Source organism: Rhinopithecus bieti, unplaced genomic scaffold (assembly GCF_001698545.2).
Source record: "Rhinopithecus bieti isolate Rb0 unplaced genomic scaffold, ASM169854v2 scaffold_6782, whole genome shotgun sequence".
In the NCBI taxonomy this organism is placed as follows: domain Eukaryota; kingdom Metazoa; phylum Chordata; class Mammalia; order Primates; family Cercopithecidae; genus Rhinopithecus; species Rhinopithecus bieti.
This window is the reverse complement of record NW_016805866.1, coordinates 2039914-2067692: the sequence shown is the minus strand read 5'-3', so window position 1 is coordinate 2067692 and position 27779 is coordinate 2039914. Positions and strand designations below refer to the sequence as shown.

Below are 27779 nucleotides of genomic sequence, written 5' to 3'. Positions count from 1 at the left end.
CAGCGTGTGTATCAAGGAGAAACTCCCGTCAAAAAAAACAAAAAAAAAAAAAAAAGGAAAAGAAAATATGATTAAAAGAGTCTCCCTCTTGTCACCCAGGCTGGAGTGCAGTGGTGCGATCTCGGCTCACTGCAACCTCCGCTTCTGGGTTCAAGCGATTCTCCTGCCTCAGCCTCCCGAGTTGCTGAGACTACAGGCACCCACCACCACGCCTGGCTAATTTTTGTATTTTTAGTACAGACGGGGTTTTACTATGTTGGCCAGGCTGGTCTTGAACTCCTGACCTCAGGTGGGTGATCCACCCACCTCAGCCTCCCAAAGTGCTGGGATTACAGGCATCAGCCACTGCGCCCTGCCTGACAAAATCCTTTGTGTAACCATATATATGGAAAGAGAGCATCGGTTCTTCGGACCTGAGTTTACTACGAATGAGGAAACATATAGAATAATTTCCTTTTGACTCTTTTATGAAAACTGTGTTCAACATTAAAACCCTTGAAACTTGGTGGAGGCCAAATGAGGGGTTCATACCTCTTTGACTTTATAAGACCCCTTTGGGTCGGGCCACGTTGATAAATGATCTCTTTAGAAGATTTTTATTGGAATCTTTAAGGTCAAATATGTAAATTAGCCACAAGAACACTGTTCACATCTCCAGTTTGAGGTTGCCATATGATTTAAGGTTGTATGGTGAAAAATGTCAAGAAATTTAACTGAAAACTCATTTATTGAACTCTGAACCAGATGCATAAGATATTCTACAAAACCATGAGCAGAACCAGAGTGTTAAAAAACACACACACACACACACACAAAACCTTCCGGTGAATGTATTTAAATCAAGATTAAATTTTGTATAGTTCTCTAAAGAAATTTTTTTTGAAAATGAACCTAAACCCGTCTCATGTCTTATTCACGTTGGGTCCTTTAGCCAATAGTGTTCCTGACTTTCTCTAGCTACAAAAAGTTTGACTAACGTGTAAGGCTTCCTCTGGCTTTAAAATTCCAACAGGTACCAGGAAGAATATAGCAGTCAGCTCATCTACCATCTAAAATCTTTATACTGTTCTCTCAAAGCCAAGGCTGATTTTAAGTATGTGCATTTTACAAGTGTGGGTGTGTTTAGAACATGTCTGCAAATGCCTGCAGACAAATGGACTAAAAGAGCAAAGTTCATCCTTAAAATTAAAAAAAAAAAAAATTAAGGCACTATTGTCAGCATGAAGCTTCCTGTTCACTCATACGCAGACCTTCCTCCAGGGACATGGTAATTTATCTGCAAGGCCAGGGCTGAATTGGACCCATTATGCAGATACTGCAGGATGTGCATAATTACAAACAACAACAAAAAAACCCTTTCATTTCCGGAACATTTGTGCCATAGCCCAAGCAAAACACTAGTATTCCCTTATGCTTCAACTGTCTTTCCTAAAAGCTTGGGCTAAGGCCTTCCCATTGTGTCTGGGGAAACTAATTATCTGGGACCAGAGAAAGAGCCACTTGTTTGGGGGAGGATCAGAGATGACGTCAGCCATTTAAGAGGGAGGCAGGGGTGACAGCTGAGAGGCTTCATCCTGAAGAAGACTAGCCCAGCCGTTAATTTCTATTATGTTGTTCATTCTGGCTAATGGGGGTGGTGAGTGGAGGGTGGGGGTGGAATAAGATATCCCAACCCTTTTGGTGAATATGTGGACAAGGCCCACTGCATTTTGCATGCATATGTAATTCCCCCTGCAACAGAAGAGGCTTTATTTTTTTTAATACCTTCAGTTGTTCTTCTGTGCTTCTAAATGTAGTTAATGACCCTTGTGCAGTCCGTCTCAGAGGATGCTGTACCCAGGAATAAATTTCAGCAGAGCCTTTCCTTCTCAGGGCTGATACCGTCTCTGATCCTCTCCCCTGGGCTCCGTCTGCTGTCATTGCACTGCCTCTCTTGCCGTTCCAGGCCAGTTCACTGCCATCCAGGCTGTTCCCTCTGCCCTGAGAGCTTTTCCTCTACATTTTCACTGCAAACTCTGCTCAAGCATCGCCTCTGCAGGGCGGGCCAGAACCCTCCACCTCCACTCTCTAGCTTTTTTCTGCTTCAAATGTCTTCACAGCCCATGCCAATTTGCCTCTGCAATTGGGTCAAATATGCATTAGTTTACTTATTTATTATCTCCCTTCTCCATAAAGGGAAGGACTTTGTCTATCTAATTTATTCTTTATTCCAGAATATGGTTTGAGGAACTTAGTAGGTGCCCACCTAGGATTAGCTGGACTAGTGAAAGGAGAGAGAAAAGATGGACATGAACTCTCCTTCAGAATGACTGAGTGACTGACTCCCATTTGTGGGGCTAATGAGCTGTTAGGTAGAACTTGAAGGATGGCGCCCTTGGTGAAGTCAGCTTGTTGTTTTTTAAACAAGATAGGCAAGGAAACTGGCCTCTTACCCATCCTGTCCCCTTCTTTTCAGCTATTTTCATCGGGTTATGATTTCCCATTGTTCCACACACATACATATGTGCATACATGGGTGTATACACACCATGGACATATACATACACAAATACACCTATATTTTTTTCCTGAGGGCTGTTTTAAAAGGCACACTTAAAAGCAATAGTTTTGTTGTATTTAAAAGTGTCATCATGCCACGGAGGATGGTGAAGTGCTCTCAGAGATAACTCTTTCCAGTATCTAAAAGGAAACAAAATATTTTATTAAAACTCCAATATTCTCCTCTTCCAGAGAATGTGCAGGCTTACCCAGAGAGGCCACGTGGCCTAGCTCACCCTTGGTGAGGGATACAAAACACAATAAACTACCCAAGCATGCATCAATTAACTAGTTCATTCATGCAGAAAAAAATGTAGGTGCTGGGAATACAATTATGGGAGAGCTGGACACAGTCCCTGCTCTCCCCACGTGGAAGTTGCCTAACAGTTGGGCAGTCTGTTACTAATGGAACTTTTGGGGAGTGAACAACAGCTCCTCTGAGCTAGTCCTGGGAGCAGCGGCTGCTTCTTATCGCCAACTACGAAAAAGCAGAGGAGCCACAGATAAAGAATGGAGTTAGATCCATTTTCTTCGCATGGATGGGCACATTTACAGCATCAAAAAAATCCTATAACCCTAGTGATTAGACATCAAAATATATATATTTAAAATTTTAATCTACCCAGGATCCCGAAGGACAAGAAGAAAGAAAAATATTGTATTAGCCAGCAACGTGTAGATTTATTATTCACATAATCCATGTTATTTTGACCTCCCACTCTAGGCTCACGTTCAAGTCATGTTCAGCACTGTGGATACAGCCACATACTCCTGCCCCATGGAGCCCACATTCTGCGGGGCGACAGGGGGTTCACACCAGAAACGCACTAAAGAAGTAAATATAAAGTAAGTGTGTTAGGGGCTGGGGGTGATGGCTCACGCCTGTAATCCCAGCACTTTGGGAGGCTGAGGTGGACGGATCACTTGAGGTCAGGAGTTCGAGACCAGCCTGGCCAACATAGTGAAACCCCCCCTCTCTACTAAAAATACAAAAATTAGCCAGGCGCCTGTAATCCCAGCTACTCGAGAGGCTGAGGCAGGAGAATTGCTTGAACCAGGGAAGCAGAGGTTGCGGTGAGCAGAGATTGTGCCACTGCACTCCAGCCTAGGCAACAGAGCGAGACTCTGTCTCCAAATAAATAAATAAATAAATAAAAATAATACAATAAGTGTGTTAGGTAATAAAGTGGGAAGGAGAGAAAAATGAGGCAAAAGAAGGGACTATGATGAGGAGGATGTGAAATTTTCCCTGAGGCCAGGGAGTGACTGAGGGGTAAATGTGAGTGAAGACCTGGGGGACATGGGGCAGCAAGCCTTGCAGAAAGTGGGGAGGAGCCTTCCATGTGGAAGGAACAGCAAGTGAATAGCCCTTGAGGGGCAGCTGTGTTCTTGGTGTGTGACCTGAGTGGAGTGAATGTGGGGAGAAGAGAAGGAGGTGAGGAGGAAAGGTTACAGAGACTCAGACACACAGGTCCTTGGCAGACATAGTGAGGACTTTGATTTTTATTATGGGTGAGATGGAAAGCTAACGGAGGGTTTTGAACAGAGGTGTGGCCTGATCCAACTTGAGTTTCAACAGTAATTCTGTTAAAACTGTGTGGCAGCTCTGGTATAGCGGTTGAGAGTGGTGTAGCTGAGAATAGACTGGGAGGAGAGGACAGAGGTAGAGGCAAGGAGACAGGGTAGGAGGCCACTGTATCCATCTAGGCAAGAGAGGACTGTGGCTTGCAGCAGGGTGGTAGCTTGGAGAAGGCAGGAAGTGATTGGATTCCAGATGTATTTTGAAGGTAGGACTAACAAATTGTGATGGAGCAACTATGAGAAGAATCAAGGATGACTTGATGGTTTTGTTCTGAGCAGCTGAAAGGATGCAGGGGCTGGTTTGGAGGGAATAATAGGAGCTTAGTTTTCAACATGTAAAGTTAGAGACCCAAATGGAGATGTCAAGTTGATTTGGACAAAAGGATATGTTTGCGAATAATAACCATCACCACCTGACCCATGTTGAGTACTCTTATTGTGCCAAACACTTTTGCAAGTGCTTTGTCAGTATTAACCTAATCCGCTTATGAGGTTTATATTCTCTTCAGCTCCATTTTACAGGTGAGAAAAAGGAGGAACAAATGAATTTGAGTAGCTTGTTCCAGGCTACAGGGCTGGATCTGGTATGCAAACCAGGCAGTCTGGATATAGGGTCCCTGGTCTTAACCTCATAGGAAAGGAGGAGAGGCAGATATTGATCTTTCCTTCACTTTATTCCTTCAAGCTGGATGAATGTGGCTTGAAGTATCATGATGGCAGCATCCTGTTTTTACCTGGCCCAGACATCAAAGGTCTGGCCCTTGGGAGCATAGTCAGCTCCAGGCCCAGTACTTTCTCTCTTTCAGCTAAGCTTGTGGCCTGAGGACATTCAATTCAGAACCTGAATAAAATAACTCATCCAAGATTTCTAAGCCGAAAAATAAACAAAGCGTATTAGAGCGAATGGGAACAGTTTGTGAGAGGCAGGAGCTTTGCCTGTCCCAGATGCACTGTTCCTAGTTTGTGTTTCAAGAGAAACGTTGGCGTTTTATCTCACAAATGTGAGGAGCTGATGTGCAAATACCATTAAGTGAAATAGCTTTCTTACTGAGTAATCTGTCTTTTTTTGATATGTGGTTTTAATAAGTTTTATTACTTACTGAATAAATACAAAACAACATTTAAAAATGTGTATTAAATTATAAAGAACAGCAGTACAACCCATCACCCAGTTTAATAAATGGAATATTGTCATCGCCAGAGGCCCTGCGTGTTTCCGTACTGATCACAGCCTCCTCCCTCTTCACATCCCCTTCCCTCCCCTCTGTATCACCACCTTCTGAGTTTCATGATAATAACTACATTACTTTTCTTGACAGTTTTACTACCTACACATGCATCAAGAATGTTATAATTTAGCCTGGTTTTGAACTTTATATATACGGAATAATACTGTATTACTCCGTGGGTTACTCCTTTGATACATTATTTGTGGGAATTGTCCATGTCAAAAACTAAAAGAACTTGTAGCTATGGTTCTTTTAGTTTTTATTACTCTGTATTGCGTTATAGTAATATACTACAATCCATTTATCCATTCTGTTTTTGATGGACATTTGGATTCTTTTCTTTCTTTTTTTTTTTTTTTTTTTTTTGGAGATGGAGTCTTGCTCTGTCGTCCTGGCTGGAGTTGCAATGGCGCAATCTTGGCTCACTGCAACGTCTGCCTCCCAGGTTCAAGCGATTCTCCTGCCTCAGCCTCCTCAGTAACTGGGATTACAGGTGCCTGCCACCACACCCAGCTAATTTGTTGTGTTTTTAGTAGAGATGGGTTTTCACTGTGTTGGCCAGGCTGGCCGCAAACTCCAGACCTCGTAATCCACCCGCCTTGGCCTCCCAAAGTGCTGGGATTACAGGCATGAGCCACCATGCCTGGCTCATTTGGGTTGTTTCTGAGATGATAATGCACTTCCATGAGCATTATTTTTGTCTTTCTATGAACATTTTTAACCTGTATCCTGGTGAACATGTGCAGGTGGTTCTCTTGCATAAAAAAGTAGGATGGGAATTGCTGTGCTGTCGGATGTGTTCATATTCAGCTTAATCAGATAACACCGAGCCATTTGCTAAAGTGGTTTCTAGTTATCCTGCCAGCTGTACATGAAAGACACTGTGGCTCCCCTTCCTCAGCTGCACTTAGGATTGTTATATTTTTCTATTTTTGTCATCAGGGAGGTGGAGAAAGAAAGGGGGAAGGGTAATAGGATCTTAGTATCTCATGTGGTTTTAATTTGCATTTCCTAGATTACTAACAAGGTTGAGCATCTTTTTTTTTTTTTTTTTTTTTTTGAGACAGAGTCTCACTCTGTCGCCCAGGCTGGAGTGTAGTGGCGCCACCTTGGCTCACTGCAAACTCCATCTCCTGGGTTCACACCGTTCTCCTGCCTCAGACTTCCCGAGTAGCTGGGACTACAGGCGCCCGCCACCACGCCCGTCTAATTTTTTGTGTTTTCAGTAGAGACGGGATGGTCTAGCCAGGATGGTCTCGATCTCCTGACCTTGTGATCTGCCTGCCTCGGCCTCCCAAAGTGCTGGAATTACAGGTGTGAGCCACCGCGCCCGGCCTTGAGCATCCTTTTTTGGTGCCATTTGGATTTTTCTTTCATGAAATCCCTGTTCAGCTATATTCCTGTTGGTGTCTCTGCCTTTTTCTTGTTGATTTCTAGGAGTTCCTGGTGCATTCAATGTGTAGCAGATATTATTTCCTATCCTGTGAATGGTCTTTTCATTCTCCTTATGTCTTTTGACAAAAATAAGTTATTTATTTTAATGATACAATTTTTTTCAATTTTTTTTTCATTATTAGTGCTTTCTGTGTCTTGGTAAAGAAAATATTTCTCTACTCCAAAGTCATGAACGCATTTGGCTATCTTGTCTTTTAAAATGTTTCTTATATAGCCTTCACACGTTGACATTCAATATAGCTAGAATTGATTTTTCTCTACAGTTTGAAGTACAGGTCTGGCTTCACTTTTTCATGTAGATATCCAGTTTTTCCCATACTGTTTTATTGTTGTGTTTATTTTAACATAAATACTTATAAATATATTACTCAAAACTCAGCTTCATTCATATCTAAATAGTATGATTCTGCTTGTTAATATAGGTGAAAGCCCTGCTATCATTTTTTTTCTTTCCAACATTTATTTTAGATTTAGGGGGTACAGGTGCAGATTTATTACCTGAGTAAATTGCCTGTTGTGGGGGTTTGGTCTGAAAATAATTTTGTCACCCAGGTAATCAACATAATGCCCAATAGGCAGTTTTTCAATCCTCACTCTCCTTCCACCCTCCACCCTCAAGTGGGCCCCAGGGTCTGTTGTTTTCTTCTTTATTTCCATGTGTACTCAGTGTTTAGCTCCCCTTTATAAGTGAGAACATGTGGTATTTGGTTTTCTTTCCTGGGTTAATTTGTTTAGGATGATAACCTCCAGCTCCATCCATGTTGCTGCGAAGGACATGAGCTCATTTTTTTTATGGCCGTGTAGTATTCCATCGTGTGTATGTTGCACATTTTCTTTATCCAGTCCACCATTGATGAGCATCTGGGTTGATTCTGCATCTTTGTTATTGTGAATAATGCTGCAAGGAACATAGGCGTGCATATGTCGTTTTTCCTTTGGGTATATACACAGTAATGAAATTGCTAGGTCAAGTGGTAATTCTGTTTTAAGTTCTTTGAGAAATCTTCAGACTGCTTTCCACAGTGGCTGAATTAATTTACATTCCCACCAGCAGTGTGCAAGCATTCTCTTTTCTCTGCAACCTCAGCAGCATCTGTTATTTTTTGACTTTTTGATAATAGCCATTCTCACTGGGATGAGATGGTATCTCATTGTGGTTTTGATTTGCGTTCCTCTAATGATTAGTGATATTGAGCATTTTTTCATATGCTTGTTTGCTGTATGTTTATCTTCTTTTGAGAAGTGTCTGTTCATGGCCTTTGCCCATTTTAATGGGGTTGTTTTTTGCTTGTTCATTTAAGTTTCTTATAGATTCTTGATATTAGACCTTTGTCAGATGCATAGTTTGCAAATATTTTTCTCATTTTGTAGATTGTCTGTTTACTCCATTGATAGTTTATTTTGTTGTGCAGAAGCCCTTTAGTTTAATTAGGTCCCACTTGTCAATTTTTGTTTTTCCTGCATTGCTTTTGGAATCTTTGTCATGAAGTTTTTGCTAGGGCCAATGTCCAGAATGGTATTCCCTATGTTTTCTTCTAGGCTTTTTATAGTTTTATGTTTTACATTTAAGCCTTTAATCCATCTTGAGTTATTTTTTATATATGGTGAGAGGCAGGAGTGCACTTTCAAATCTTCTGCAAATGGCTAGCCAGTTTTCTCAGCACCATTTATTGAATAGAAAGTCCTTTCCCTGTTGCTTGTTACTGTTGGCTTTGTAGAAGATCGGATGGTTGTAGGTGTGCAGCTTTATTCTGGATTCTCTAACCTGTTTCATTCGTCTATGTATCTGTTTTTATACCATATCATGCAGTTTTAATTGTTGTAGCCTTGTGATGTAGTTTGAAAAAGGGTAGTGTGATGTCTCTAGCTGTGTTCTTTTTGCTTAGGATTGTTTTGCCATGCTATAATTTTAATTGACATTGAAGTAAATGTGTAAACCAGTTTGGGGAGAATTAACATCTTTACAATGTTAAATCTTTCAATCTCTAAAAATTTATCTATTTATCTCTATCTCCATATGTATATATATCTCCACATATATATCTCTCCATTTATTTAATCTTCTTTATGGTCTGTTGATAAACTTTAGAAATGCCTCCTCTAAGGCCTTAGCACATTTTTTCTTAGGTTTGATACTATATATGCTTCATACTTTTTGTTGCTGTTATAAATGCTGTCTTGCTTTAAATTTCATTTTCTAAATATTTCTTGCTGGCTTACAGAAACATAATTCATTTTTATATGTTGATTTTTTAACTAACAGGCATACCTTGCTAACATTATTAATTTGCTAACTTATTGGTAAAGTCTTTTGGTTATTTTACGTATATAAAAATATCATCTGCAAATAATGACAGTTTTGTTTCTTTCACTTCTTTTCACTTCCTGCTTTACTGTGCAGGATCTGATCATAAATATGATGTTGAACAGAAGTGAGGGTAATGAACATCACCATCTTGATCGGAATCTCCAAGGGTTAATTAGCTTTATGTGATGTTCTCTGTGAGGTTTGGGGGGTATTTCTGTTAGGTTTAGGGAGTCCTTCTGTTTGTAATTTGCTAAAAATTACTACCATGAATAAAGACTAAAATTTATTTAGTGCTTTTTCTATATCTATTGTGATGGTAAGATTTTTCTCTTTTAATACGTTATTGCAGTGAATTACATTAATTGATTTTCTATTATTAACCCATGTATTCTCAACAGGGTGATATTATCCCCAAGGGGGCTAAAAATAGTTCTTGAGTAGGGAAAATAAATTGTAATTTTTGTTGTATACAGAATACCTATAATATATATATACAGTACAAAAGTAAACATAAAATATATATGTAGCATTAAAATTTCAAAAACTTACTTTGCAAAAACTTGGTGAAAAGGATGAAAAGACGGGGACAGACTGGGAAAAAATATTTGCAAACCGCAGCCAACAAAGGGCTAGTATCAGGCCAGGCACAGTGGCTCATGCCTGTAATCCCAGCACTTTGGGAGGCCAAGGCAGGTGGATCACTTGAGCCTAGGAGTTTGAGACCAGCCTGGGCAACGTAGTGGAACCCTATTTCTATGAAAATACAAAAAATTAACTAGGCATAGTGGTGCACAGCTGTAGTTCCAGCTACTCTGGCGGCTGAGGTGGATAGATCGCTTGAACCTGGGAAGTGGAGGTTACAGTGAACATCACTCCACTCCAGTATGGACAATGGAGTGAAACTGTCTCAGAATAAAAACAAAAGGACTAGTATCTAGAATATATAGAAAAATCTCAAAACCCAACAGTAAAAGTTCTCATTAAAATTGGGCTAGGCCGGGCGTGGTGGCTCAGGCCTGTAATCCCAGCACTTTGGGAGGCCAAGGTAGGCAGTTACCTGAGGTCGGAAGTTCAAGACCAGCCTGAGCAACATGGTGAAACCCCCGTCTCTCCCAAAAATAGAGAATTAGCCGGGCGTGGTGGCATGTGCCTGTAATCCCAGCTACTTGGGAGGCTGAGGCAGGAGAACTGCTTGAAACCAGGAGGTGGAGGTTGCGGTGAGCCGAGATCATGCCATTGTGCTCCAGCCTGGGCAATAAGAGCAGAACTCCATCTTCCAAAAAAAAGAAAAAAGTGAGTTAAAGAAATAAACATATGTTTCACCAAAGAGAATATATCAAGATAGTAAGTAATCACATGAAAAGATATTCAATATTATTATGCATTAGGGAAATACAAATTAAAATGATCCTTTCACTGCACATCTATTAGAATAACAGAAATAAAAAGTAATGGTAAGACTAAATGCTAGTGAGGATGCCAAGAGATTGGATCATTCTTGCATTGCTGGTGGGAATAAAAAATGGTACAACCACTTTGGAAAACAGTTTGGCAGTTTCTTATAAAAGAAAACATGCAATTACCATATGACCCAGCAATTGCATTCTTTAACTTTATCTCAGAGAAATGGAAACTTACGTTCATACAAAAACCTGTACACAAATGTTTATAGCAGCTTTATTTATAGTAGCTAAGAACCAGAAGCAGCCTAGATGTCCTTTGATGGGGAAAGAAGGAAACTAACTGTGGTATATGCATACCGTGGAATACTACTCAGCAATAAAAAGGAATGAACTCCTGGTACATGCAACAACTCAGATGAAGCTCAAAGGCATTATGCTGAGTAATAAAAGCCAGTCCTAAAAAGTTGCATAATGCATGGTTCCATTTATATTGCATTCTTGAAATGACAAAATTATAGAAATGAAAAACAGATTAGTGGTTGTCAAAGGTTAGGAACAGAGCATGGAGATGGAGGCAAGGTAGGAGGGAAATAGGCATGCTTATAAAAGTGCAGCATGAAAGATCCTTGCAGTGATGGAACTGTTCTGTATCTTGACTGGTGGATACATGAATCTACACACTGATAACATTGTATAGAACTAGATATACACACACACACACGAGTACATGTAAAACTGGGGAAATCTGAATAAGATTGGTGAATTGTATGAATGTCAATTTTCTGATTGTAATGTATTAGAGGAAGAGAGTTCAAGAGAGAGTGATTAGGGAAAAAAATGTACAAAAGGGTTCCTCAGGGGGACGATAATGAGAAAAAGGTTGAGAAACACTGTGTTAAGCCAACCTTGTATAAATTGGATAACTCAGTTTAGTCATTATATAATTCTCCTTTTCATAAATCACTAGATTCTCTTTGATAATTTGTTTGGGATTCTTTTATCTGTGTCTGTGATTGAGATTATTCTGTATTTCTCCTTTTAGAGACTGTACATATAAATTGGGTACATATTGTCAGGTTTTGGTGTCTAACCTTGCAAATGCTAACCTTATAAATTTAATGAGTAGATGAGTGGCCTTTCTTCTTGTATACTCTGGAGTAGTTAGTGGAAGATTAAAAAAATTTTTTCTGGTGAGAAGGTTTTAAGTGTTGGTTCACTTAATTACAAGGTTACTGGACAAGTCAGGTTTTTAACTTTCTTCTTGAATCAGTTTTGAAAAGTTATATTTTACTAGGACTTCTATAGTTTTATCTCTGTTTGTGTACTGGCATAAAGACATTTATTATTTCCCTTCATTGCCTTCTAAATATATTATTTGTAATTGTGTGCCCTTTTCATTCCTACTGTTATTGGTGCTCTTTTTAATTCTATTTGTCTTCTCTAAGAACATTTTAGCTGTGTGTTTTAAAAATGTTTAATAATTTATGCTTTTGTATTTTTTCCTTTTCTAATATTCTTTGATTTATTTTGTTCTACTTTTGCATGTTAATAAGTTGGGAGCTTATTGTATTAAGTTTCAGTTGTCTTCTAATATAAGCTGACTATATTGCTTACATATATTCTTAAAATTTTCACATATAGTATTTTCATTATTGCTTGACTCAAAATATTTCCTGATATTTATTAAGATTTCTTCTTTGACCAGTGAATTATTTAGAAGTATGTTTCTTAATTTTTAAATTTTCCAGTTTTTTTAAATCTAGATACTAGTTAACCAGACAACTAGTTAGATAACTAGATACTTAATTTTATTGTGACCAGTATTTGTGGTCTGTATACCAAATTTTTGAAATGTGATACAGCTTGCTTCATGTCAAGTGATAGCATGTTATCACTTGTCATAAAAATTCTTGGTGTTATTATAAAAAATATGCATTCTTCACCAGTTGAGTGTAATGTTCTATGATCATTAGATTAGATCAGCGTGTTCATAAAAAATATGCATTCTTCACCAGTTGAGTGTAATGTTCTATGATCATTAGATTAGATCAGCGTGTTCATTTTGTTGTTTAAAGTTTCGTTTGCAGGCCGGGCGCGGTGGCTCAAGCCTGTAATCCCAGCACTTTGGGAGGCTGAGACGGGCGGATCACGAGGTCAGGAGATCGAGACCATCCTGGCTAACACGGTGAAACCCCGTCTCTACTAAAAAAATACAAAAACTAGCCGGGCGAGGTGGCGGGCGCCTGTAGTCCCAGCTACTTGGGAGGCTGAGGCAGGAGAATCGCTTGAACCCGGGAGGCGGAGGTTGCAGTGAGCTGAGATCCGGCCACTGCACTCTAGCCCGGGCGACAGAGCAAGACTCCGTCTCAAAAAAAATAAAAAATAAATAAATAAATAAATAAAATAAAGTTTTGTTTGCTTGCTGATATTTTTGCTTGCTTGATATGTCAATAACTGAGAGGTGTATTTTAACATCTTCCATTATGATGATGGACATTTCTTACTTTCTTACAGTTCTGTCAATTTTTGCATTAATAATTTTGAGGCTATGTTAATAAATATATCCAATTTTAGAATTATTATATTTCTGATGAATTGTGCTTTTTGTCATTTTGTTGTAAAGTCCATCCATAATCCATAACTCTGTGAGCTTTTTTTCATTAACATTTTGTCTTACATGGCTTTCCCATCCCTTTACTTTCCATCATTGATAATCATTTATATTTTAGATATATTTTTTGTACATACCATGTTAAATTTCATTTGTTGATTCAACCTGACAGTCTTTTTTCTTTTATCTGGAATGTTTAGTCCATTTATGTTTATTTTTAAGTACTGATACAGTTTTAATTCTAACATCTTACATTCCATTTATTTCACCTTTCTTTCCTACTTTAGGGATATTTATAGTTTTTGTTTGTCTAAATTGTCTTTATTTTTTCCCTTGTTCTGTGAGATATTTCACTGGGTATGTAATTCTAACTTCATAGTTATTTTTCTGTCTATACACTGAAGTGCACATTGGCTTTTCCTGCTATGGAAGAGGTGGTAGTCAGTCTAAACAGTCTTCTTTCAAAGGTAATGTATATTTTCTCTTCGATGGCTGTTAAGATCTTCTCTTTGTTTTTGGTCGTATGTGGTTTTGGTGTCTGTTTGTAGATTTATTTTTAGTTACCTTGCTTGAGATGCCTTGGAATTTCTAATCTGACAAGTAAAATCTTTCATAAATTCTGGGGAATTTTCAACCAGTATTTTTTCAAGTATTGCCCCTCTACCATTTTCTTTCTCCTGTCCTTAGGAACTCAGATTAGGTATCTATGAGACTGTCTCACGCTGCCCTCCATGTGTCTCAATCTCTCTTTCGCATTTTCATCTTTTTGTCTATGTTATCCATTCAATTTTGTATTTACAGTAGTATATTTTTTTCTTCTCTGGAAGTTTATTTAATTCTTTTTCAATTCTACATGCTCCTTTTCATGTTTTAATTTCCTTTCCTATTTCGTTAAACAGATTAAACATAATTGTGCTTTTTGCTCAACAATTCTAGTGTCTGAAAATTCTTTGCAGATCTCATTCTGCCTGTTCACCCCACCCACCCACACACTTTGCTGGTTCTTGTTCATGGTAACTTGATTTCTTATGCATTTTGTGATTTATTTATTTATTATGTGCACATCAACTTAGGAACATTCTGTCTGAGGAGGCTGGTTTGAAGGTATCTTCCTTGCAGAAAGGATTACTGGCCGGGCGTGGTAGCTCACTCCTGTAATCCTAACACTTTGGGAGGCAGAGGCAGGTGGGGCAGATGGATCACTTGAGGTCAGGAATTAGAGACTAGCCTGGCCAACATGGTGAAACCCGTCTCTACTAAAAATACAAAAAAAAAAAAATTTGCCAGGGATGGTGGCAGGAGCCTGCAGTCCCAGCTACTTGGGAGGCTAAGGCATGAGAATCACTTGAGCCCAGAAGGTGGAGATTGCAGTCAGCTGGGATTGCATCACTGCACTCCAGCCTGGACAACAAAGCAAGACTCTGTCTCAAAAAAAAAAAAAAGTCATTATTATAGTATTTGCTTTTCCTGGATGCCTGAGGCTACTAACGTGGAAATACTTAAACTAGTCTCAACTTGGAAGTTTTTCAGACCACACAAGTAGTTTTAGCTGCACACCCCTGTGTGAGACAATTTGTGGTTATTAATTCTCAGGAGATATTTTTTCCTCTACTCTTCACGCAGTCCTCAGTTAGACAATTTTCTTTGCTATCTCCAGCTAGGGGGTGGAAGTTATTTCTAACTTACCCCTTTAAGCCTTTTAGGAATTCTCACTTTATGCATCAGCTCTTCTGTTCCCCATCTTCGGTTGGCCCTAGGTTCTTTATCATTTGCCTTCTTCATAAGAGGTTTGGAAAACTCAAGAGTCTGGTTTGTTCAAAATCTTGAGAGTAAAAATCAGCTTGTGTCCTCTGTTTACTCTTTTGGGGTTGCAGCTTTCACTCCGCCTCTGATGATTCTTTACTTTGTTGCTCACCCTGTGATGTATTTTAAATAATGTTATTACATTTCACAAATATTTTAATTTTGTTTCCATAGTAGTTTAAAGTATCTAAACCACCATACTATAGGAAATGGCATCGTATAGCAAACTTTTATAAATTTAGCTTTGCTTTTTATTTTTGGTTGGTTTATAAAAAAATTTTTTTTTCTTCTTTTTTAGTATTTTAATGTTTTTCTGTGTTTGGGGTGAGGGTTATAGATACCAGTCCAATTTTAATATTCCGTATTTAGTATAGACTGTTACGGAATGATTCGTGGTGCTTCTGTTCATATAACCAACAAATATTTGTTGAATGTCTGCTTTATACCAGGCACTATTCTAGGAATGGGGTTATAGAAGTGAACATAATAGATAAAAATCCCTGCCCTCTCAAGGAGCTTGGATTCTAATATGGAAGACATGGGCATGTAGTACATTAGACAGTGATAACACTAAGGAAAAATAAAGCAGGGAAGGGGACCTTGCTTCTTTGGAGAGAATAGCTCAGGAATATGCAGAAAGGGTGACGTTTTTAAAGAAAAGAGGATATGAGTGATGAACACTCCAGAAAAAGGACGTAAATGCTTTACAAATGCCTAAGAGAATAAGGAATGAAAAGTTTTATATTTATACTATTGCAAGCATTGATGTTTATTCTTTCTTCTCTCTTAAATCTCAATTTTTCTTTTTCTACTTGTTTAGTTTTCCTGGCAGGAGAACTGACTTTATCATCTTGGGCAAGTTTCTTAATGTCGTTGAGTTAAAATAAGACTACTGCCTATCTCTCAAGATAGACGGATGAAACAAGACATTTGTAAAAATACCTGACATTTGATGGGTACTCAATACATGGTAGTTTCTCTTGTTTTCATTCTTCCTGTCTTATCTAGGCTGTTTTCAGCACTTGTTTCAGTACCTGTTGGTAAATTTGCAATGATATGATTCTTTTTTTGTTTTTATTTTTATTTTTGCAATAGTTTCTCTCTTGTTGCCCAGGCTGGAGTGCAATGGCGCAATCTCACTGCAACGCCCACCTCCCGGGTTCAAGCGATTCTTGTGCATCACCCTCCCAAGTAGCTGGGATTACAGGCACCCGCCACCATGCCCAGCTAATTTTTGTATTTTTTTTAGTAGAGATGGCATTTCGCCATGTTGGCAGGCTGGTCTTGAACTCCTAACCTCAGGTGATCCACCCGCCTCGGCTTTCCAAAGTGCTGGGATTACAGGTGTGAGCCACTGTGCCTGGCCATAATGATATGATTTTTATGCAGCACTGTGGAGACGGCGTGTGATAGGAAATTAAAGACAAATTAGGAGAATTGGAAAGTTTCAAATTTGAAAGATTTTAAAAAACCTTTCTAAAGTAGTTTTAAAGTCTGATTTAAAACCGAGCTTTGTCCATTTTCCCTTAAAGGTATTTTCATTGTATTGCATGCAGGTTGGCAGCCTCAGTAAATTTCCATTTGTATACGTGACAGTCAGCAGAATCTCCAGTTACAGTCAACTCAAAGCAAGCAGGGGCATGCCACATACATGTTCATATATAGTTATATGTCTATATCCTTTAACCTAAACTGGCTCTAATGTTTCAGTGTAAGTTGGTGAGTTTTTTTGTGCCACTACAAATGGAGGAAATGTAACAGTGAGGGTGAAACTGCAAGATTCCTGTAGTTTGGGGTTGAAAGAAGCTGAAATGTAAGTTAAGAAGTAAAATTAGACCCTGAAGTAACTTGTGTTCCTTTAGTGAGATTTTCTTTGATTGGAGAGTCCTGGGACCTTACTTTTCTGTCTGTCTGTCTTTTTTTTTTTTTGAGACAGAGTCTCGCTCTGCTGCCCAGGCTGGAGTGCAGTGGGGCGATCTCGGCTCACCGCAAGCTCCACCTCCCGGGTTCACGCCATTCTCCTACCTCAGCCTCCCAAGTAGCTGGGACTATAGGCGCCCGCCACCACGCCCAGCTAATTTTTTGTATTTTTAGTAGAGATGGGGTTTCACCGTGTTAGACAGGATGGTCTTGATCTCCTGACCTCGTGATCCACCTGCCTCGGCCTCCCAAACTGCTGGGATTACAGGTGTGAGTCGCCGTGCCCAACTGGGACCTTACTTTTCATACTTGTTTTGATACTGATTCACCATGGGGTCTCAGTCAATCAGTTTTCTCTGTCTGTGTCATGAGTGATACTCTCCATACAAGACTTCCTTGCCTTGTATGACTGTTGAGATTTCATAGGATGTGAGCAACATCAAAGTAAGATAAGCACTAAAGACAAAGTACAACTATTTATATTGTATGCTTTTGGTTTTTGGTCTCTCCCCAGCCCTACCATTGACCATACCCTGCTGGACATGCCCTTCCTTTGACTCCCTGGGGAGATGCCCTCTGACTTCTGAGAGCAGCTGGACCACCCATTCTGAAGACACCAGCAGTCCTAGCTTTGGATGTTCGTATACAGACCTGCAGCTCATCAATGCTGAGGAGCAGACGAGTGGTCAGGCTTCTGGGGCTGACTCGACTGGTAAGATGGAGCTCTAAGCCAGAGGGCTTTGCAAATCACTGTTGGTGTACCCAAGCCCACTTTTAAAGTCCTTTTAAAAATCGCTGCAGCTGGCTTCCTTTGCAGAATGAGTTCAGGTGTTGTTATCCAGTCAAAAAATTAGAACCCAAAGTGGCAAGAAATTGCATTGGGGAAGATGTATACACAAATTGGATCCTTGGTTGGCAGATTATTCATACTGGGTAACCATTTGACAGTGTATCTTAATATGTTGTTTTCTGACTGTTTGGTATAAATACCATTCTCTGTCAATTTATTTTCTTCTGGGATTACTGAACTATGTGTAAATATGTACAAGGCTGAATCTTTCATCCTACTACCCACGCATCTTGCGTTTTCAATAAGAGGGAGGTAGATTTAAGCAGAAAAAAGCAAATGTTACGTGAAACAGAATGAGAATCAAGACTCAGCCACTGTGTTCAGACTACAAATCATTTTGCAGTTAAGTGTTTATTCTGTTGTGCCTTGGTTGAGTGATACGTCAATCGGCAATGCACTATACCTCATTTATTAAACTTTCCAGTAGGCATAAGATGGAATGCTGGCTTTCTTTGCAGGTGGAATATGGGTCTGTTAACAAGTGCTGAATTACAGGCAAGGTTTGGAAATGGCATTGGAAAGATTCTTGGCGTTGGAAAGATGTTCTTGGTGTTTTGGTTATTTGGCCCAAGAGATTGGTTTCTTCTGAAAGTGATGAAGTTACTGCTCGTTTCTCTGTGGATGAAATTACCCAGTGTGTTGACAGCATTTGTTTTTCCTTCTCAATGTTGTTCAGAGTTTCTAGGTCATTTTTAAGCTTTGGATGTTTGCCCTCATGCTATGTGCCATTAAATTTTACAAGTATAAAGAGGGATCTGTCTTGCAGACTGAGGGGTTCAGGCAGGATTTGGTTTGGTATTTGATAATGTTGCAGAGAATCCTAGTTTATCATGGACCCGCTTTGTCTTCAGAAGCTGTGGTTCTTTATAGTGTTTTGTTTTCAGACACTCCTTCACTTCTGGTTTGTCTCTGTGGCTGATGATCCTGGTCGGTGGCTGAAATATGCCCCCAGGGCCCCATTTCCACAGTGGGGGCATCTCATGGATGCGAGCACACCTTCAGCAGCTGAGGCTGTTAGGAATAGAGGCTGAGCTTGCCTCCCTGCTTCACTTTTCATTGCTCTCGGCCCCCTTTCCAGGGAGGAGGCACCTAAGCATTGGTTCAGGCTACCCAGACTCCAGAGCCAGACTTCTCAGGTTCAAACCCTGATTCTGCACTGACCAGCTATGTGACCTTGAACAGATCCTTACTATCTTTATGACTCTATTTCCTCTTCTGAAAAATGGGTATACCTCACCAAGTTGTTATCAGCTCCAAATGAGATGGTTTATGTAAAATAGCTTACATGATGTTTGACACAGAGTAAGTGTCCATCAGGGATGAAACAAGTTCTCTTTCCTGCTGCAAGGTTCTTGTTGCTTTGGAGAGTTGCAAAACGGGCCCCTCGCTGAAGGAAAAGGCAAGATCTCTAGGCTTAGGCTGTTTTTTATTGTCTTCTCGACTTTCTTATTAGATGAAAGTTGCTTTAATTCTTGGAGGTTCAAGTAATGAAAATCAGAGCCCTAGCCTGAACTAGACATTATTAGTCTGCTTCCACAGCTTATCATTATTTTTAACATCTCCTTGTTCTAAAGTCATTCTAACAGTGTTATAGTTTGCATCAAGAAAACCTCCCGTGTTTTGGTTAGGGTCCTGGCAGGAAGCAGATGGTGCCCTGAAGATGTTTATCTGGAGAGAGCTTAATGAAGGGACCACCTACAGAGGAAGCAAGCACTGGAATCATAGAAGAGGGGCTGCCCAACAGGAGCTATGGCGACAGAAAGGACAGAGCCACTGTAGAGATTTGACCAAGCAGGGAGATAGGGAAGAATAAGTTCCCGGATCTGGTGCTGGTGTTTCCAACTGGCAGATCCTAGCCTGAGGCCAAAGGGCATGAAGCCCTGGGGAAGCAGCCCACAGAAGTCAGTCACCAGAGCAGATAGAATGGATCTGAGGTTGCAAGTGGGGAACAGGTGTGTTGGAATAGCCAGCACACGTGGTCCTCATGAGGAACTAACTGGCCCCTACACCAGAGTTTATACCAGAGACTCAAAGGCAAATCTGGGACTGGAGAATGAGGAGGGATGCTCTTATTCAACAAGAGGCAGTTTCCATGGCTACAGGGAGTGTAGAGGTATGGCTTTTTGGCAACCATCCTCTTTTTGGTTTGTTTGAGGCAGAGTCTCTGTCACCCAGGCTGGAGTCTGGTGGTGCAATCTCGGCTCACTGCAACCTCTGCCTCCCAGGTTCAAGTGATTTTCCTGCCTCAGCTTCCCGAGTAGCTGGGATTACAGGTGTGTGCCACCATGCCTGGCTAATTTTTGTATTTTTAGTAGAGACAGCGTTTCGCCATGTTGGTCAGGCTGATCTCAAACTCCTGACCTCAGGTGATCCGCCTGCTTTGGCCTCTCAAAGTGCTAGGATTACAGGTGTGAGCCACCACACCCAGCCCCATCCTCTTTTACAGTAGTAATAGTTATAGATAGCATTTAATGAGTGTCTGCTGTGTGCCAGCATATGAGGTGTATGATCTCTGGTTTTCACAGCAGTGCTGCGAGGCCAGTGTCATTCTCCCCATTTCCTAGTTGACACCGAGTCTGAGAAAGGTAAAGCAACTTGTTAAGAGAACACCACTGAGAAATGGATGACCTGAATTTCAGTGAAACTTCCAAACCCTTTTCCAGCCAGTTTCCAAACCTGGCAGTGCCTCAAGTCACCGTAGTTAATTTATTTGCTATGTTACCCCCCAGACTTTCTGTACAGATGTGTATAGAGGATGCATACGAGCATATATACAAGCGATTTAAAACAAGATGTGTAGCAGGCAGAGCTTGAGGATAAAGCTCATTTGTCCTTAACAGATACGCATGTTTACAGATAACTGCTGTGTACCCACAGTATTATGTTCTGTAAACAAGTTTCTGGGCATTTTACTTTGAAATCTCCCTATTCTTTAGTAATCAAGCTAGGACCCAGGATGGCCCAGGTGCTAGGGAATGCTTCCATCTGCTTTGACGATGCAGTCTTCCTTCACATCTCACCTCCATCTGCCCTCCAGGCCCAGAGGTGACAGGTGGTATATCTCCATGAGCCTGGGAAAGGAGAGGCAGTGAAGTGAGTCATCAGAGAGCAGCTCCGTAGGCCGTGGAGTCAGTGTCTGGATGCATCCTGAGCTGTGGTAACCTATGAGGCTCTTCTAGAACATCCTGACGTGTGCAAACAGGGTAGAGTTCTGGCTTTGAAAAGTCTTTAACTCATCCTGGGTCCCAGAATAGGAGGAGGAGAAGGAAAGACAAAGTTTAGGAGAATGAACAAGTATTTTTCAATCTGTGACATTTCTCCATTTATGCCAGTAGCAGGGAATTTAAAAATGCTTTCAGTTGTCCAGGCGTGGTGGCTCGTGCCTGTATTCCCAGCACTTTGGGAGGCTGAGGTGGGTGGATCACTTGAAGCTAGGAGTTTGAGACCAGCTTGACCAACATGGTGAAACCCCATCTCTACTAAAAATACAAAAATTAGCTGGGCGTGGTGGCGTGCCTGTAATTCCAGCTCCTTAGGAAGCTGAGGCAGGAGAATCGCTTGAACCCGGGAGGCGGAGGCTGCAGTGAGCCGAGATCGTGACACCGAACTCCAGCCTGGGTGACAGAGTGAGACTTGGTCTCAAAAAAAAAAAAGAAAAGGAAGAAAAAAATGCTTTCAGTTGAGCTATTGAGAGCTCCTCCAGCCAGGTGATGCCCTGCCCTCTGCCTGGCACCAGGCTTGTGGCAGTGCCAACCTCTAGGAGTGCCCTGCTTTGAGGCTGGATGGTTCCAGTTGGGGAAACTGAATCCCCCTGGGGTTATGGCACAGATTCTCATCAGTCTGTCCTCCGGGTAAGTCATTTCTTCAGAGCTTTACTTACTTATTTGTAAAACGGAACTGAGCGATCCTGCTCAGTACATATGAATGTGTTTCGTACAGTGCAAAGTGCTATAGGAATAAAAAAATCTTAATTTAGTATCTCTTTGCTTCATTTCCATTTGATATGGGACATAAGGATAATTACTGTCCACTCCTCTGTTACCCCCAAAGAGAGCTGTTACCCAGACTATAGCATGTGGAATGAGATCTGAGAAGGGCTTTGCATTTCTCAGTAGCAAGCGGTAAATACAGAGACGCTGTGGGGAGTTCGGTGTGACTGGTTTCTGTGCTTGGGGAACCTTGGGAGGAACTGCCTTGGGGAGATGTTTGTCATTGTCCCCTCTGCCCCGTGCCCCTTAGCATTGCAGAGGGTGTTAGAGGGTGAAGAGCTCCTTGGAATTGCAGCCTCATCTGGAGCTCCCTCAGCTGAGCTGGGCTTTTCCTGGTGAGAGCACAGTGTGTCAGGGTAACCACTGGGCACCTCATGTTCTGTGAGTCACCTCTTGTTTGGAGAGGGATTGCGGTGCTCTGGGCCCAGCCTATTTGCCTTGGCCCCCTTGCTTGGTAGTGGGCTGCCGAGAGCAGAGCCTCAGCCTCCTCCCTGTCACCTGCGGCAGAGTTCTGCCGGGATCTGGCAGCCCCGCAGGGCAATCTAATTCCCAGCGTAATCGTGGAGGGAAAGACTCTGATCAGCCTACACTTTTTTTCTCATTTTCTCACCAAGGGGATAATTAGTAGGAAGGCAAACAAATCTCCTCACCTTGGTTAAATCACAGGGTGTGGGGGGCAGAGCTGGAGAGTAGTGTTGATGTTAGCTCTGAGGTCTGCTCTCAAGAGCAGACGGCAGGAGAAGATCCCAAACAACATTTCACTCCACTCTTACCTCTCATCTCCACAGGTGTCTCCTTTGTCTAGACAAGGTGGGCACACCCTGCCATTTTCACCAGTCAGTGTAGCTCTGTAATGCCACTAGGTTCATGTGGGTTGGTGAACAGTAAGAGAGTTGAGGGAATAAAAGCAAACCTTGTCCCTTTGAAGTTCATTCCAACCAGGGAAGAGAAAACACGTGAATGCTTGCACACAAGCTGCTCTTAAGTAGTAGGCTTTGGTTGGGTTCTTTTTTATTTTTATTTTGAGACAGAGTCTCATCTGTCACCCAGGCTAGAGTGTAGTGGCATGGTCTCGGCTCACTGCAACCTCCACCTTCCGGTTTCAAGTGATCCTCCCATCTCAACCTCCTGAGTACCTGGGACCACAGATACGTGCCACCATGTCTGGCTAATTTTTGTATTTTTAGTAGAAATGGGGTTTCACTATATTGGCCAGGTTGGTCTTGAACTCCTAACCTCAGGTGATCTGCCCACCTCGGCCTCCCAAAGTGCTGGGATTATAGGCATGAGCCACTGCGCCTGTCCAAGTTCTCTTTTACGCATAAGAAAAGTATAGATTTAAGTGTAGGATTAGAATGCTCAGATATGTGTAAACTGAGGAATGTCAAGACTGGATGAAGCACATAGCAGGTGTTTAATAATTGTTTAATATATCCTTGAATGGATAGCTTGAGATTGCAGGTGGTGTTGTGCCAAACCCCTATCAACTCTAGTGGGGGTGGCACCAGGTTCAAGAGGCTGAAGAAAAGACCCAGGGCCAGCAAACAAGACATGGGCCTTTATTGGAGGCTTACATGCAGGGAAGAGAGTCCAGTGGCGGGAGACTGGACAGAACAGCAACCACTTGCAAAAAGCATGCAGTTTATATAGCATTTTCAGTTAGCACCATTTTGCTAACTACCTCCACCTGGCAACCTTTATTCAACCCAGAACTTGGGGCCTTGATCCACTGTATAGCCTGTGTTCCTTGGGATGGGCTGGGGGCTCAGATGTTCCTCATAGACAAGGAACAAATCCCCAAGTTGGCTACGCCAGGATTCCTTAGCTCAACACACACATTCACGTGTGTCTGCCATACGGGGTCCTTCTCAGGCTATGCTTATGTTATTGCTATCAGGTGGATTTGCCATACAGGTGGCTAAAATCATCTGCATCCCTGACATTTGTATCCCACTTGAACTTAAGAGTCCAGCATTTCCCAAAGTGTGTCCCATGCAGAAGGCCAAAGAGATCCAGATGCTGAGGCCAGCATGTTAGGTCATGCTGTGCCCCCTTTGTTGGAGATTTATAACATGTATTAGCTTATTAAAGACTTTGAAAATTCCTGAAGTTATATGTATGTAGATGTATAATTTATATTTATATACATGTAATGTATACACACACACACATATATACATTTAGCTTTTCATTAACCTCTACTCCCTACTTGGTCAGATAGTGGTGTTCAGAAACCCAAACATACATAAATTGGCAAATCTGACTTGGAAGTACAGGCCATTTTAGCTGTGTTTTCTAACACTGCTAAAGTGTTAGAGAGCTAGGGAAACCAGAAAGAAATATTTTGACAACCTACCTGTATTAGTTAACTTTATAAAGTTAGCCTTACTTTGTCTCTTGCTCTGCTAAACCTCTTGGCCTTTTTAAAAAATATAAAATTCTAGATTCAGCAGACTCAAAACTATTTTGCCAAACTTTCTTTGTATTTAAACCCCCATAGGCTTTAAAACAAATTTAGACCAGATGTTCTTGATTCATTTGCATTTAACGGATCACAGTGGACTTCTGCCAGAGCAGTAGGATATCCCTAGAGATTTTGAACTCAGTTTTTTTCTCAGAAACAAGTGTTTGTATTCCATTTGGATTTTAGAGTCCAGCATTTCCTAAAGGGTGTCCCAAAGTGATTTCCCAAAGTGAGTAGAGAGTTGTGGCCTGCGGAACCTCAAATTTTTGTGACAACTACTTTTTAGACGCTCAGAAAGGTTCTCTTGTCATTATTTATTAAGAGCGTCACCTGGGCTGCATGTCTCTGTACAAGATATAACATGTTTCTCTGTTGCCTGTTTTGCTGTCATCCTGCTGCAACTCATAGAGCTGCAAACCAGAGTGGGGCCCAGATTCACAGGTAAACAGTAATTACCATTGTGCTTGATGGGATTACAGGAGATTTTTGTCATTCTTAAGGCACATCTCTATTTTATGATATTTTTTAACCTTGAATATATTTTGCTTGGAAAACAAAACAAGTTAACTAATTTTAAAATTCTTTCTCCTAGCTACAAAAGTCAGAGATACTCATCTTCTTCCTGAACAGTATTTTCCTTCCTTAAAATGGAAGAACAGCAGAGCAGTTTTTTTAAACAAATCATCTTTTCACTGTTTCGTTAACAAATACAAATTTGGCCTCATTTCTGTTCTCATGTATTTTTGTCTTCATTTGTTGTGCATTTTAGATTTTAATCCTTATTAAAACCAAAAAACTCTAATGATTGCTTTGTTTGAAGCTTTTTCCAGGAGGTTCAAAAGTTTCTCAGAAACACATATATTGAGTTCTTACCATTTATCAGTTACTGAGAATACAGAGAAAAGTAAGCTATGTGATATTTTCCCATGAGGAAGTGATAATCTACAGCTTTTTTTTTTGCCATTAAAAGGATTTTTATATGTAATTTGTAAAATTGTTTCTATGTGTCATTGTTTCTACTATGTGCCAGGAATGTCCTATATACTTTATATATATATAATCTCATTTAATCTTCACAATTTAAAAGTACATATTGCTGTCCCATTTTATGAGTTCAGAGCCAACAGCTCAAGAGGTTAAATGATTTGTCAAAAGTCACACAAATAGAAAAGTAGTTGGGATTCAACCCAAATCCCTCCTGGGCTCATCCTGCGCTATGCCTGGTGTACTGTGGGAGGCTGGTGTTTGTGAACACAGTCACTTGCTGGAAGGAGCAATTATAGAGAGCCTTCCCCAGATGCAGTGCTGCCTCCGTTGCATTTCCCAGGAGCAATATACAACCCCCCTCATGTGCTTATTTTACTGGACTGCAATTCTTTGTTTAGGAGTCCTCTGCTGGACCGAGACCTTTGTGGAAGCAGGAACCACCTCCATTGTATATCCCCAGCATGTTGCCTGGCACATTGAAATTACACAGTGGATCTTTGTGGAATAAATTAATCTTTTTTTAATTTAAAAATTTAAAATTGTGAGTAGATAAATTATATGTATTTATGGGGTACAAAGTTATGTTATGATTTTTTAATATAATGTGGAACAATTAAATCAATTAACATATCTATCACCTTAAATACTTATTATTTTTTGTGGTGAGAAGACTTGAAATGTATTCTCTTAGCAATTTTTCAGTGTAAAATACAGTATTAGTCACTGTATTCATCACACCGTGTAATATATTTTCAAGAAATAAAAACCTTATTACTACTGTCTCATTGAAGCTTTGTACCATTTGACCAGCATCTACCCATTCCCTGCATCTCCCCAGGCTCTGGTAACCACCATTCTACTTTCTGCTTCTTTAAGTTCGGTTGTTCTACATTCCACATATAAGGGAGAACATGTAGTACTTATTTTTCTGTGCCTGGCTTATTTCACTTAGCATAATGTTATTCACGTCCATCCATGTTGTTGCAAATTACAAAATATTTTTCTTTTTAAAGGCTAAATAGTATTTCATTGTGTATATATTCCACATTTGCTTCATCCATTCATCCACTGATGGACACTTAGGTTGATTCCATAACTTGTGTATTGTTTAATAGTGCTGTAGTGAGCATGGGCATGCAGACATCCCTTTGACATACTGATTTCAAATCTTTTGAGTAACCCAGAACTGGGATTGCTGGATCATATTGTAATTCCATTTTTAGTTTTATGAGGAGCCTTTTTCATAATGGCTGTACTAAATTACATTCCCACCAACATTATGCAAGGGTTCCCTTTTCTCCACATCCTCACCAACACTACTGATATTTAATCTTTTTGATAATGCCATTCTGACAGGTGTGAGGTGATATCTCATGGTGGTTTTAATTTGCGTTTCCCTAATGGTTATTGATGTTGCATATTTTATATGTATATATATTTATATATATATGTATTTGCATGTTAGCCTTTTGTATGTCTTCTTTTGAGAAATGTCTTTCAGGTCCTTTGCCTATTTTAAAATCAGATGATTTGTTTTCTTTCTATAGAGTTGTTTGAGTTTCTTATATATCTTGGATATTAATCCCTTATCAGATGTGTGGCTCGCAAATATATTCTCCAAATTCATAGTTTGTCTCTTCCCTCTGTTGTTTCCTTTGTTGTACAAAAACTTATTTTGATTTAATCCCATTTGTCTTTTTTATTTTGTTGCCTGTGCCTTTGGGGTCAAATGTAAAAAATCATTGCCTAGACCAATATTGTCTAGTTTTTCCCTTATGTTTTCTTCTAATAGTTTTACAGTTTCAGGTCTTATGTTTAAGCCTTTAATCCATTTTGAGTTGATTCTGTATATGGTGTGAGATACGGGTCTAATTTTATTCTGCATGTGGATATCCAGTTTTACCAACACTATTTATTGAAGAGATGATTCTTTTCCTAAGGTGTTGGCACCTTTGTCAAAAATCAAATGACTGTACATGTGTGGGTTCATTTCTGGGCTTTCTGTTCTGTTCCATTGGTTAATGAGTCTATTTTTATGCTAGTATTATGCTCTTTTAATTTCTATATCCTTGTAGTATAGTTTCAAGTCACGTAGTGTGATACCTCCAACTTCTGTTGTTTTTGCTTATGACAGCTTTGGCTATTTGGTGTTTGTTTTGTTTTTAAGTCAATGTGGAATTTTAGGATTGTTTTCTATTTCAATGAAAAATGATGTTGGAATTTTGATAGGGATTGCACTGATTCTGTAGATTACTTTGAGTAGTATCGTCATTTTAACAATATTAATTCTTCTAATCCATGAGCACAAGATATCTTTCCATTTATTTGTATCTTCTTAAATTTATTTCATCAGTGTTTTATAGTTTTCACCTCTTTGGTTAAATTTATTCCTTTTTTGTAGATGTTGTAAATGGGATTGTTCTCTTGATTTCGTTTTCAGAACATTTGTTGGTGTATAGAAAAAGTACTGATTTTTGTGTGTTGATTTTGTGTCCTGCAACTTTATTATGTATATTTATTAGTTAAGACAGTTTATGGGTGGAATCTTAAGTGTTTTCTATATGTAAGATTATGTTATCAACAAACAGTGACAATTTCATATCCTCCTTTTCTAATTGGATGCCTTTTATTTCTTTCTCTT

At 40.1% G+C, this 27779-nt stretch overlaps 1 protein-coding gene across 9 annotated transcripts in view; it reads left to right on the top strand.

Moving 5' to 3' along the window:
• The window catches only part of STON2 (stonin 2), a 177185-nt gene that overhangs the window by 49280 nt on the left and 100126 nt on the right, over positions 1-27779 (top strand). For all 9 annotated transcript variants that reach the window (XM_017873861.1, XM_017873856.1, XM_017873858.1 and 6 more), the window contains one exon: positions 17363-17560. In XM_017873861.1, coding sequence (XP_017729350.1) covers positions 17363-17560 — 198 coding nt within the window. The remainder of the gene's footprint in view (positions 1-17362; positions 17561-27779) is intronic.